The sequence below is a fragment of the Manacus vitellinus genome, unplaced genomic scaffold (assembly GCF_001715985.3).
Source record: "Manacus vitellinus isolate BGI_N305 unplaced genomic scaffold, ASM171598v3 scaffold_12_pilon, whole genome shotgun sequence".
NCBI classification, from domain to species: Eukaryota; Metazoa; Chordata; class Aves; order Passeriformes; family Pipridae; genus Manacus; species Manacus vitellinus.
In genome coordinates, this window is record NW_021938949.1 from 11,935,324 (window position 1) to 11,947,521 (window position 12,198).

At 40.8% G+C, this 12,198-nt stretch overlaps 1 protein-coding gene across 3 annotated transcripts in view; it reads right to left on the bottom strand.

The window, feature by feature from the left end:
• The window catches only part of LOC103757381 (multidrug resistance-associated protein 1), a 32,832-nt gene that overhangs the window by 12,128 nt on the left and 8,506 nt on the right, over positions 1-12,198 (bottom strand). For all 3 annotated transcript variants that reach the window (XM_018067410.2, XM_029957952.1, XM_018067411.2), the window contains 9 exons: positions 11,438-11,641; positions 8,783-8,929; positions 8,329-8,416; positions 7,207-7,276; positions 6,208-6,334; positions 4,862-5,038; positions 3,634-3,801; positions 3,106-3,283; positions 781-825 (listed from right to left, as the gene is read on the bottom strand). In XM_018067410.2, the coding sequence (XP_017922899.2) occupies positions 781-825; positions 3,106-3,283; positions 3,634-3,801; positions 4,862-5,038; positions 6,208-6,334; positions 7,207-7,276; positions 8,329-8,416; positions 8,783-8,929; positions 11,438-11,641 (1,204 nt within the window). The remainder of the gene's footprint in view (positions 1-780; positions 826-3,105; positions 3,284-3,633; positions 3,802-4,861; positions 5,039-6,207; positions 6,335-7,206; positions 7,277-8,328; positions 8,417-8,782; positions 8,930-11,437; positions 11,642-12,198) is intronic.

The window sequence follows — 12,198 nt, forward strand, 5'->3', positions numbered from 1 at the left end:
TGTTCAGCATGATCTTAAGCATAAAAACAGCAGCAAGTGTGAAAAAGTGAAAAGTTCAATTATTTAGTTTTTTCTTATATGAGCAAACCAAGATGGGACTGGTTATTTTAAGCACTTGACAGCATTTGTTTTGAAAAGTTCCCATATGAAAACCAGCAAGCATTCCAGCATCATATTGCTTTAGAACATCACTGAAATTCCAAACCCACATGAAGAAAACAAAACCACAAATAAACCTCCCTCCCCTAACAGCTCTTACATTTGATTTTATGTTGTAGGCTACAAAGATTTCTTGCCTATACTGCATTTAGCTCTCGAGAACAAAAAATGCTCAAGACTGCCATAGTAAATCTGGCATATGCACTTGGGGTATAAACCCACTAATGAGGGCTCTGTTGAAAAATGTGTCCAGAATTTATATAAGGGAACAGCTGTGAAGTACTGAACACACATATGAGAACAAAAGGGACCCTCAGGACTCAATCCTGAATGATGCCTCCCCGGGTACACTCACTACACTCCCGGGTCCAGGGTGTACTTTTAAAGTTTATTTAAAGCTTCCTCATGGAAGCATTTGAGATAAAGAACTGCTGCTTGAGTTACCTACAAGCTGCCACACCAACTGCTGTAGCTCACACAAACCATGCAAACCATGCATATAACTTCTACTGTGCAGATAAAATTCTTCTAATAACGACTCAATCTCTTGTAAATAAACTGCAGCTCATATTACTCCAGCGTAAGCACTGATATAAAGCCACATGGCAAAAGAGCAGTTACCTGTTTCCAGAGGTTGCATCGTTCCTTCTAATGAAGGATCTGACTCTAAAAGTACACATAATTAACTTCTCCAGAACACACTCAACCATTTTCAATCTTTACAACAACGCACTCAAGAATAACCTAAACCACAAAACCATAAATGCCCAGGGCAGAATCAAATTTGCTGAAATGGACCTATTTTTAATCCCAAGCCTCGTGCACAGTTTTCCCACACACAAAAGAAACCCCATGAAGCTGAGGATGGGAAAGGCAGCAGTACAGCACACAGAAAGAGGTAACCCTCAGGAATCCCAAAGGGAGAGAAAGGCTGGGAGGCAACAGAGAGCAGAATCACAGCCAAACCTCAGAGACTGGGTAGGAGGAGAGGCTCTCCCACCCCTGCAGGAGCAGATATATTCCAGCCAGAAAGCCCCAATCCAGTGTTTTCAGGCTGCCAACACATAGCTTCAGGCACAAGGGAGCCTCCCTTTTAAAGTGGGTGTGCAGACACCCTCCAGCTATCTCAGACTGACTCCAAGATCCTGTGATTCTGAATAATAGTGACCTTTTACATATTTGATAAATATTAGTATTATCCCCGTGAATCAGACAAATAATGCTCCTATTTTTCACTTTTTACCATTGGCAAAAGATCACTCTACCAAAACTGATAAACAACCTTGCTGCAAATAGGCCAAGCCTGTGATACAGCAAAATCCTCTCAGATCACCAGAGTCATAATGAAGTTAGAAGTGCCCTTTATGAGACAACTGCAGAGAAGCATGGCAAAAGATAAAGCACTGGCTCATTCTCCAAAAGAACATTCAGTATTTAAATGGAAAAATAAAGTAACTTAGTTTAGTGTAAAGGACTTCAAAATCTATTTTCCACACTTGGGAAAGGGAGGAGACAAAGACTAGGAGAACAAAGCTATTAAATGAGGCAAATCTTTGTATAAGTCAACTTGTTAACTGCCTAGGGAAGTGCAGAGAGCTAATTTGTCTCTGAAAATTGCACACACCAAAGAAGCCACAGGTCTGACTGTCCCCAAAGTAGCTATAGAAGCCCCTACAGAAAATATACACAAGTTAACCTGATTATGCTTCCACAGAGTCTCTTCCCACAGTGGTTTTCACAGTGGGAGACCCCACCTGCTCAGTACTTGCTGTGAACAACGTCCACCCAAACCAGCATCCCAGTCTGCAGAGTGACAACTGACACTACCAAGAGACCCTTCCAAGAGGAATGCCATCCCACAGCAGGGCACGCTGAGCTTGAGACTCAAGATGACAGACCATCCCCAAATCCAACTCCCCACGACAGGGAGTCAGAAGAAGATGCCACCTTGCTCGTCCAGGAAACAAACCCTGCCCATTCACAGCCTCCAAGGGCAGTCTGGTGCCAGCCTGGATAGCAGAGGACAAGACAGACCATCACAGCCTCCCCAAAAGGAACTCTGAGATGAGTATAAGGTGCAGCCCCTTGCCAAAGGCAGCCATTCAACACATCTTTAACACTTTACAGTTGCATCAGCGCAGCAAAATGCAGCATTTCAGTTTTGTTTGTGATGGGCACACGAGGAATACACCATAAACTGCCTGTGTGTTCCCTCTAGGGAATAGGAGGGAACCGATGGTTTTTCAAATGGAAGATGAAGCAAAAAGCAGGCTCAGTCCCTTCCTTGCTCTGGAGAGCCTGCTCTTCAGCACTAGGCTGTAGACATCTGCTACCAAACAGGCCTCAAGCAATGTCAACAACTTAACCCCAGCCAGCACAGTGCACACACCCCTCAGACTTCTCAGCATGAGCATATGGAGGAGCATGAGGAAATCACCATAGGCAAGCCACTGAAGAAAACAGGCTGGAGGCAAAAGCCTGAGTTCCCTTATTAAAATCCAATACTGCAACTGTCTGCAGATTAAAAAAAAAAAATCTGAAGTATATTCCTCTATCAGTGCAGCTGTTTTGTGAAGCAGAAGCAGGAGTCAAGGACATCAGCTAGAAAATTGAGCTGCTGCTTCCTCCTCTCTGTCCCCAAAGGAATAATGTGCATAAAGAAGACACATCCTAATGGAGACAGGAAGGGTGTATAAATCCCAGCTGGCCTTTATGCAGTCTCACAAACATCTGGTTTTTTTCACTAAGAGGGATTTTATTACAAATCTGTTACACACTTTGCTAAATTTTAAGAAAGAATGCGTGTTTAATCTCACAACCTTGAATGCCCTTAAAGACATAAGCACCTCTACCTATAGGTAAACACAAGGTAATTTAACTTCCCTTCCACTACTACTATTTTTCCTCTAACATGACAGACATCAACTTATCCCAAGATAAGCTTACCACTGTTCTCCATGCTTTGTTCAGCATTAGCATATGTACGAAGAAACTCAGCAAAAGCCCCATCTTGCTCCAGTAGCTCCTGGTAGGAGCCCATCTCAGAGATTTCTCCATCAGTCATTACCAGAATTGTATCCATTTGAGGCAGATAATTGATTGCATGGGTTACCAAAAGCCGAGTCTAAATAGCAAAAGAAAAAAAAAAGATTTTCAAACATCTCAAATTAGTAAATACCATGGTTGAACTACTGCTCTTACTGCTTGAATTATGTTTATAAATACAGTAATAACAAGGGATAGGCATGTGGTATTTTTAAGAAAAAATTATTCCATTGAATAATTTTGAATTACAGAAACCAGAGCACCTTTCATTATAAAAATCTCAGTGTTTTATAGAAGTTCTCTAAAAATCATAGAAGCATCCTTGCATTTTTCAGATGTTAAAAACAAAAGCCTGAATATGCAACTTAACAAACTCAGCCAAGAAAAAGAAAAAGCATTCTCTAGAGACTAGTATTCATTATGACATACTTTATTTTTCAGGATTCCTTTCGGTCCAATAACTTTTTCAAAAATATGTTTCCCAACATGAGCATCAACAGCTGATAAAGGATCATCAAGTAAATAGACATCTGCATTACAGTAAACTGCCCGAGCAAGACTGACTCGCTGTTTCTGTCCTCCAGACAAATTCACACCCTGGGGAAACAAGAAAATAGGATCCTTTATTTACAGTTGAAAAGAGATGTCTTGCTACAGTTTATGAAAGACACAAGTCATAGGTGGTTTATTCAAATCAGAAGAATTTCAGCACTGTATGAAACAGATCTCCACAAATAATTTCCCTACCACAACAGCATAAGCAATCAGTCAAAAATCCTCCTGGAAGGAAGCACCTATATTATGTTGCCACTGTCAGGGAAGGGTTAGCCAAAAAAGTGTTGCTAGTCTTGTAAAGCAATTAACCCTGACCAACCTACCTATCTTTGTACATTGAGGAGCTACCTTTCTTCTCAGCTGTATTTCTGCAGTGCTGCCTATGATTTAATGAACAAACTCTGTCCACACTCTGCAACCTGGCCGGCCTGCTGACCAATAAGGAAGATAAAGCTGACCCCTTTCGTGAATCTGGGGTTGTCAGTTATTTATATAGCTGAGAGCTTTATCCACCTCTAACTAGTCAGCAGGCAAAGTACATATCCCAGTCCTCAGGAGAGCCCCAGCTGAGCAGAATGTCCAGCAGTCATAGACACACGCTCTGTCATGTTCACGGGAAGGGGACACCCGGTCCTGCTTCCATAGCACAGCACTACAACTTTCCAAATCCCACACCACACATACTTTTGCAACCAAGGGCCGGTTTTGGGGTGGTGGTTGTTTTTGTGGTTTGTGTTTTGGATTTTTTGCGAGGGGCTGGTGTTGGAGGGAATGATTGCTTGTTCTTAAGGAAGCTGAAGTGTTCAGAAGATTCTTCTTCTGCTGTTTTCATATATTTTTCTGCTCTACGACCATGGCAACTTAGAGACAACTAAAAACTGTCATTGCAAGATGCTTTTGCATTTGTAATTGAGGACTGGTTTCCTCCCATTTGAGGCTTAAAGATGAGGAAAATACACTGTACCAATCTGCCTCTTATTCCAGAGGATTTCTACTCTAAATGTTTTAAATTCAATACGACTTAGAGATAAAGTAGAATGAAAGTCCCACAGCCTTAACTACAAGCAGTAGCACTGTTATGGTAGTGTGGGTATTCAAATACCTTTTCTCCTATTTCTGTTTTGTCTCCTGAAGGAAGAATCTCTATATCAGGCAGCAGAGCACAGACCTCAATCACACGCTTGTACCGGCTCTCATTCATCTCCCTTCCAAAGATAATGTTATCTTCCAGAGTTGCATTTTGGACCCAGGCTTGCTGAGGAACATAGGCTACAGAGCCCTGCAAGAAAAATAAAGTTCCTTATTTAGTACTTTAGACTAAGAGTCTGCACACAGAGTCAAAGCACAGCAGGGCTTTGTGAGGCAGGCAGTGCTAATCACCTCACAAATTGCCTACGGTCATTTCAAAACTGTACAAAGTAGTTCTTGGGCTACCACCTCCTCCAAAATGTTAGTTTTATAATCCTCTCTGTAAGTGAAAGCAACAAAGTACACTGGTAGAAAATAAAGGACTTCAAACAAAATAGGATTAACATAAACCTGGAGGAAACATTTGTTTAGAGAATGTTTGTACAAATTACTGAATGTCAAAAGTCATTAGTTCTTTCATATAGTTATAAATTACATTCTTCATAAAACAATTTAATCTGGAATGCAAGTGTTTAACAAATGCACCCTGCCAAGAGATTTCTGCAGAAAGCACAGGAAGTTGTTTTCATATAAAAGTCACTTCAAAGAAAGAGATTGAGATAATGTAAAGTATTTTGCTTTGAGGATCATTTCTGCCTTCTCTTTCTCCAGTATAGTTAGTGATTCAAATCTCCCCTACCTTGTTTTTCCCCAGCAATTTTGGAGGTTACCAAACCTACAGTTTGCAATATATTTGTATGGAAAGGAAATTATTTTAAGAGCAAAACATTACAGCAGCAGTAAAGTACAAACCAAGGACTTTTCACTTATCTATTTATCTACTTCCAGGTCATTTTTCCTCTGTGAGCTCTGTGCAACTCTGACGTCTAGGAAAGTGCAAACTGCAACAGCAGCTTTTCCCATGTTTGGGTATCTGGGTGCATCCTCTCTCCTTGTAATTCTCTGATGTCTAAGAAGGTATGACCCAATGCTGCTGTTCCTCAGGCTGGAGTAAAATAGGGTTTCCTCAACTCATACCCAGCTGGCAGCAAGACTCACCAGAATACTTATCTTAGAAACCTTCATCGTTCTATTTGGCTAAATCTGAAACCAACAGATTTGGATGTTGTTGGGTCCAGGCCTAACAGGCAATTATACAAAGTGCAGGCTAAGGCACATACATGGCTTGCCAGGAAATCAGGCTAAAAAGTGCATTCATTTGAAAGGCTGTCTCTTTCCTCCTTCACACCTCAGAAATCTAGATAGAATCCCTCTGGCAACACCCACAAATAGCTGAACAATTCTTCAGACATATCACACCTTGACAACCACGTAGCCTTCCTTCTTGTCCATCTCCCCCAGTAATGCAGACAGCAGTGAAGACTTTCCACAGCCAACCTGACCAACAACAGCCACCAAGGAGCCTTCAGGAACAGTGAAATTAATGCTGAAATAAAGTGCACATAATTCAGCCTTGCTTGCTGGCACATCCCAGTAGTTAAACAGTCAATTGAATTGCCCATATAAAACCAGATGCAATGTGAACACTCACTGCAAATACTGACATAGAACCAAACTCTGTCTGAAAATGAAAACCTCTTATTCAGAAAGCACACAGCTCTTCTTATACTTAGAACATAGCGTTAAAATATGTAATAAGTAAAAAAAAGGGAAGAAAAAAGTAAGAAAAAAAGCACTGAGAGCTGACCTTGCCAATATTTCTCTCAAATGCTCTGTGAACACAAATGTAAATACAAATGGATGCTTCCCAAGGAATATGCTATTTAAGTCCCAAGAAAGAGCAGCCAAAGTTAAGGAAGGGAACAGGGCACATGGAACACAGGGCTTGTAGCTGCATCAGCCCAGTTACTTTGTTAGTCATACCATGTGCAAGGTTCACCACTGGTTTTCTGCAGCACAGGATTCAAGAATGGCTACAGCTCAGCAAGAATCAGATTGTGAAAGGGAGACTGAGGAATGAGGCAAACATGAGGGAGCAGGGATGATTCCAAGGGGTTGACCTGGCTGCATCCTCTAGATGGAGCTCAACCCCATCCGCAGCACACAGCAAGACCTTGAAATCCCTTGCAGTTTTCTCCTCTCCCATTACACCTCTTGCTACTCCCCTTTATATATTCCATGCATGCAATACACTGTAAACCTCTCCAGCTTATGAAGGCCCAATTTATATAGAAGAGATGTCATTTGTTTTATTTCTTTAAGGCAACAAACTCCTCTCCATACGTATTTTATAATTCAAATATAGATCATTTATGAGGCAGCAATTTATGGGGTGGAATGAAGGGTACCAATTCTTACCTGTTCAGCAAAGGAGAATCAGTTTTGGACCAGCTAAACGTTGCATTCTTTACAACAATGCATCCTTCAGCTGCAAACAGAAAACTCATATTTATAAAAGTATCAATGAAAGGTGCATACATGCTCTGGATCATGCCACAGAAGTCAACCTGAACATGCATAGGCAGAGGTGTAAAGTTGCTTTTGCAGAAGAAAAACAACTCACTGCTTACCCAAAAATTTGTCTTCTGCTTTTACTGGATCTAGTAAGACAGCAGAGGTTCCAAGGTTACAGTTATTCAGCAACCAGGAGGTACGTGAATGTCAACCACACAGAGTAGCAACTAATTCAGCTGCATCCTCCTTTATCCAGCACTGCTAAGTCAGTTCAAGAAACCAGCAGCTTCCATCTGACTTGTGTTTTAACAGAAGCATCAGCTAAACTGCCCATTTACCATGTCAAGTTACTACAAGAATGATAGGCCAAATAAATCAAACTACCACATAAAATACCTTTGACCAAAAATACTGTTCAGTGAAATGTCACATGGAAGTGGCATCTGTAGTTTTTTACAGCAACAACTCAAAATATACCACTTCTAATTCAACCAAGTATGCAATTAATACTGGTCCAGCTAAATATTTGCATAGGTGTGCAAGTACAACCCATTATGGACAAAAAAAAAAACCAAACCCCACACTAAAGATTTGCAAGCAATTTATTCATGGCTATCAGCTGAGAAAGGGGAGGGGATATTCTCAAAAAAAAGATGAAGAGGAAAAAAAAATACAGCAGATGACTCCTTACCAAAAAGCCAAGTGACTAAAATGATACAGAGTTCATTAACTGCCTGAGAGGGAGTGGTACAGTGGCTTTGTAAAGAGGAAGTAACAAAATTTATTTAGAAATTACTGACACAGCTAAAGTCAAGTTTTGCTTTGGACACAGGAGTTGTGGAGAGGGAAGAAACCATCTGAGATGGAAGTAGAACCTTTATACAATTTTCCTTTTACAAACTCCCTTCTCTGCTGTCTAAAATTTATCAGTGAAATCTTCCAAAAATCCAGTAAATTTTCTATAGAAATCAAAAGAAACCACCCAAAACCAGTACACACTGATTTTCAGCAGGCAAAGAAGCTCACCCTCTGGCATGGGACCCCTGATTATGCTGTCTGGATCTAACTCTTCATGAGACAGGAACACCCTAAGGCGCTTCAAGGAGACACTGGCCTGCATGGAAAAGGGATAGAAAACTATCATTACTGCTCATTACATTTAAGAGCTCATTATTTTGCACCACATATACATTACACATTATTACACACTCCTAATCCCTCCTTAAATCCACTGCATAGTTGCTTGGACAGTCATCAAGCTCACACTTCTCAAACCACAAGGATCATGACTGATTTCAGGAACACCCATCCGCCACAACCAGGACTGATAATTTTGCTTGCACTGCACTTAACACAGGAACTGCAAAGTTGCCTTTCTGAGGTGGCTGAATTTCACCAGTGGACATTCTCTAAGCATGGGAATATAATCTTTCCACCCAGAAAGGTGCACAGAAACACCTGTTAATGACTCAAGTCTTACTTCCACTATGTTGCTGATAACCATAGGAAGCATGTTCAGTGGAAACCTGAGGATGTTGAATAAAGCCAGAGAAACAAATGCCTTCTGAGCATCCAAGATGTTGTTCTTGTTTACGGTGACGTACACAGCAAACGTGGACAAGGCAACCTGAAAACAAGGGGCAAAGGTTACAGTTGGGGTAACATGTCTGAAAGCCACCAAGTCAGGAGTACACAGTCTGACAACTCAATCAGAGGACTACAAATCAAAGAAAGGGGAATGTTCAGGTAACTTCCTCACTCCTGATAACAGTTTTTGCAAAACAAACATTTGATTTAAATCTATTGTCAGAAAAAGAAGTTGATGGTTCCCCTTGGAAAAGTGTTTAGTGCTAAGGGCTAACTTTCTTCACATAGCAAGGGTGAAACCACAAATATCCCAGGCTATTTGGGGCCACACTGCAGGAGAAAGGAAGGAGAGAAACCACCACTGGTCTTTCTTCCTGCTCTGTTTCAGTTTTAAGGCACTCCTCATAGTACCAGACACTGGATCAGTAACATTTATAGACAGAAAAGTTAGAAACACCCCGATGCTAACATGTTTTGTATTTTGTAGAGACTACCACAACCCTAGATTTCCAAATACAGCTCACTTTATCATGGACAGACTGTTCTCCAGGAAACCTGAAATTGCATTACAAACATGAAGCCTTATAGTAACGAAGCTTTTCTGTTGTGAATTAAGTTTCATGCTGAGCAAGAAAATTGCATCAAACCACTGTTATTATCAGTCATAAGCTATAATTCCAAAAATCTATATACTTATCTTTTAAAAAATATGCTGAATAAATTATAGTAACATTCTGTAAGTAAAACCAGATGTTCACTTTCAGATCTATTCCCTTCATAGCTTTTTCTTCCATGGTAACCCCACTCACACCTCAGTATATCACAAGATCCAGAAACTGTTTCTAAAAGACTGTCAATTAAAACAAGAAATCAAGGCAGACAAACCTTTGGCATCCCCCCTCCTAAAAGACCTGAAACAATTAGCCCTCCACTTAAGGAGCCATCTCATCTAAGCACAGCATCCACTGAAGACATGAGTACTTCTGCTCACAATGGGACTGCTGTGAAGACATGTATTGTTCTTGGTGCAGCAGCTGACTCAGCTGTGCCTGGTACAGTAGCCTGTTTGTACAGTCCTCGGTTTGGAAAACCACGTCCCAGGGAGAAAGCCCTCCAGTGGAGATCAAAAACAAGAAAGGGTCCAAAGAATAACCTCACACACAGCATGCCTGCACTCTTGTGTTACCAACAGTTAGGCTGAAATACACCCTTATCAGCACACACAGCAGTAGGGGGGGTACTGCAAATAAATAGTTTCCTGACACCGTTATTAAAAGAGCCCTGGCCATGGAAACAGGAGAAACAGTAGAGGATATAAAAGTTTTCAATGTCAAAAGTGCTTTCAAGTAGGTACTCGCAACAATTCTTTAATCAGAAGTTCAGAAGAACATATGAAAAAAACAGAAATCCAAGAAATGAGATGCTGAACAACAGCTTTGTGTCTGATTTGCCCCAGTGTCAAACCCTCCTGCAGAGCAGGATCACTGCCACACATCCACAATGTCTGCTGGAACAGAGCTACACTTCAGGGGAATCTAACAGACTCCACAGAACAGCATTAAGGAGTTCACCTGCAGAGTTTTATTTAGAAATTTCATTTAATAATGTATTTATATTAAAATCATCTTAGACTTCTTTTAGAAAAGCATTCACTTAAGAATGCAGCAGATGCTTCCTACGCAGGGCAGCGCTTCTCTGCCTTTCATCATGCCCAAAACATAATGTAAACACTAAAAATGTTTGCAGGGAAGGAATCTGAGACTGGAAAGTACACTTAAACACCTTCAACTGGAACAGCACATATTTTATCCTAATGTAGTCATGGTTTTTATTTGCTTCTGCAGACAAGAGCAATGGCCCCTTGTTCTAATAGGGTCTGAAGCAATTTTGATGTGACCTCACCCTTCTCTCCCTTTTATTAGCTGAAATGTAAGCTAATCACAAACACAGTAGGGATGTTTCGCATATCAATGATTTCTTTTTTTTTAAATAGGAATTTGAAGCAATCCCAAGCTATGCAATGGCTTTACCTGCCCATATTGTCCTTAAACAGATGCCCAGAGAACCCTGGCCAGAGGTACTCCTGGCACACCATGTCCCCATTCCATCAAGGACTCTTATGTTAGGACCAGTTGCTCTCAGAGATGCTGAAATAAGGGATTTTTTTACTCTGTCAGCCACAGCTCCCACCTGGAGGGTACCATGCACATCAGTGACCCCTCCTAACTCTGACCATACATTTAACCTTAGGTACCCCAAGTACTCCACCAAAAATAATAAGAGGGGATGCAGAGGAGGTTTGTATTTTCAAATACTTCAGCCATTAACTTCTAGAATACGTCTAACTCAGATGTCACTGAGTTTCAAAGAAAACAGTAGTGCCTTTTCATAGAGAAGTGAAGCCCTAAGGGTTCAGTATCCCATCACTTCAGAGGACAATCTGACTCTTGCACTCATTAAAACACAAAACCAAAAGAAGTCCTCAAGCAATGCCTTGGAAAGCACCATCCCAAAAAGGAGAGAAGACTTCTAGATTTGTTTCACTTACCAAAAAAGGAGCACAAACCCAAGTGAAGGTTGCCATTGCAGCAAGGTAAGCAGATTTTTTTAGGACTTGAAGTTCTTTCTGTCTGATCTCTAATACCTTCTCTCTGAAGGCTAATTCCCAAGCATAAAGTTTCAGAACTTTAATCCCATTGAGAATTTCATTCATCAGCTTAATTCTGTTGTCTTTGCTCTTCATTTGAGCCACCTAAAAACAACATTGCAAAAAATAATTAACAGAGCACAATACTTGGCAGAGCCTCAAAGTCCTGAGCTTTGTATTTTGCAATGGCAAATTTACCTCATTATCATCAAAAGCTTACTAGCTTCTCAAGCAGGAAATCTGAGATACTATCTGAACAAACAAATATGCAGAATTAACAAGACGTTTTAAACCAATTAAAAGAATGCTTCACCCAACTGAAAAGCCAAACCAAGATCAAAACAGCTGTGGCACTGGTTTAAGTGTGATTAACCCTGCATCAGGGAGCCCTGGGACTCAGGTTCCTCACAGGTACAATACACAGTCAAAAAATAAGCCACTATAGCCAAACATCAGTGATGTGCAGTTTTTATCTAACCTTAGACCAAACTGCATTTTGCTTCCTCTTCAGCCCTATCCATAGTTTTCTGATGGTGCACTAAGGCAGAAAGCTTTCCATTCAGCCATAAGAAGCCAGGCCACTCATCACACATTTCAGTTTTCATCTTCATAAAGTATTTTACTGAGGGCAGTGCAAAGCTGAAGTGATGCTGTGACTCAGC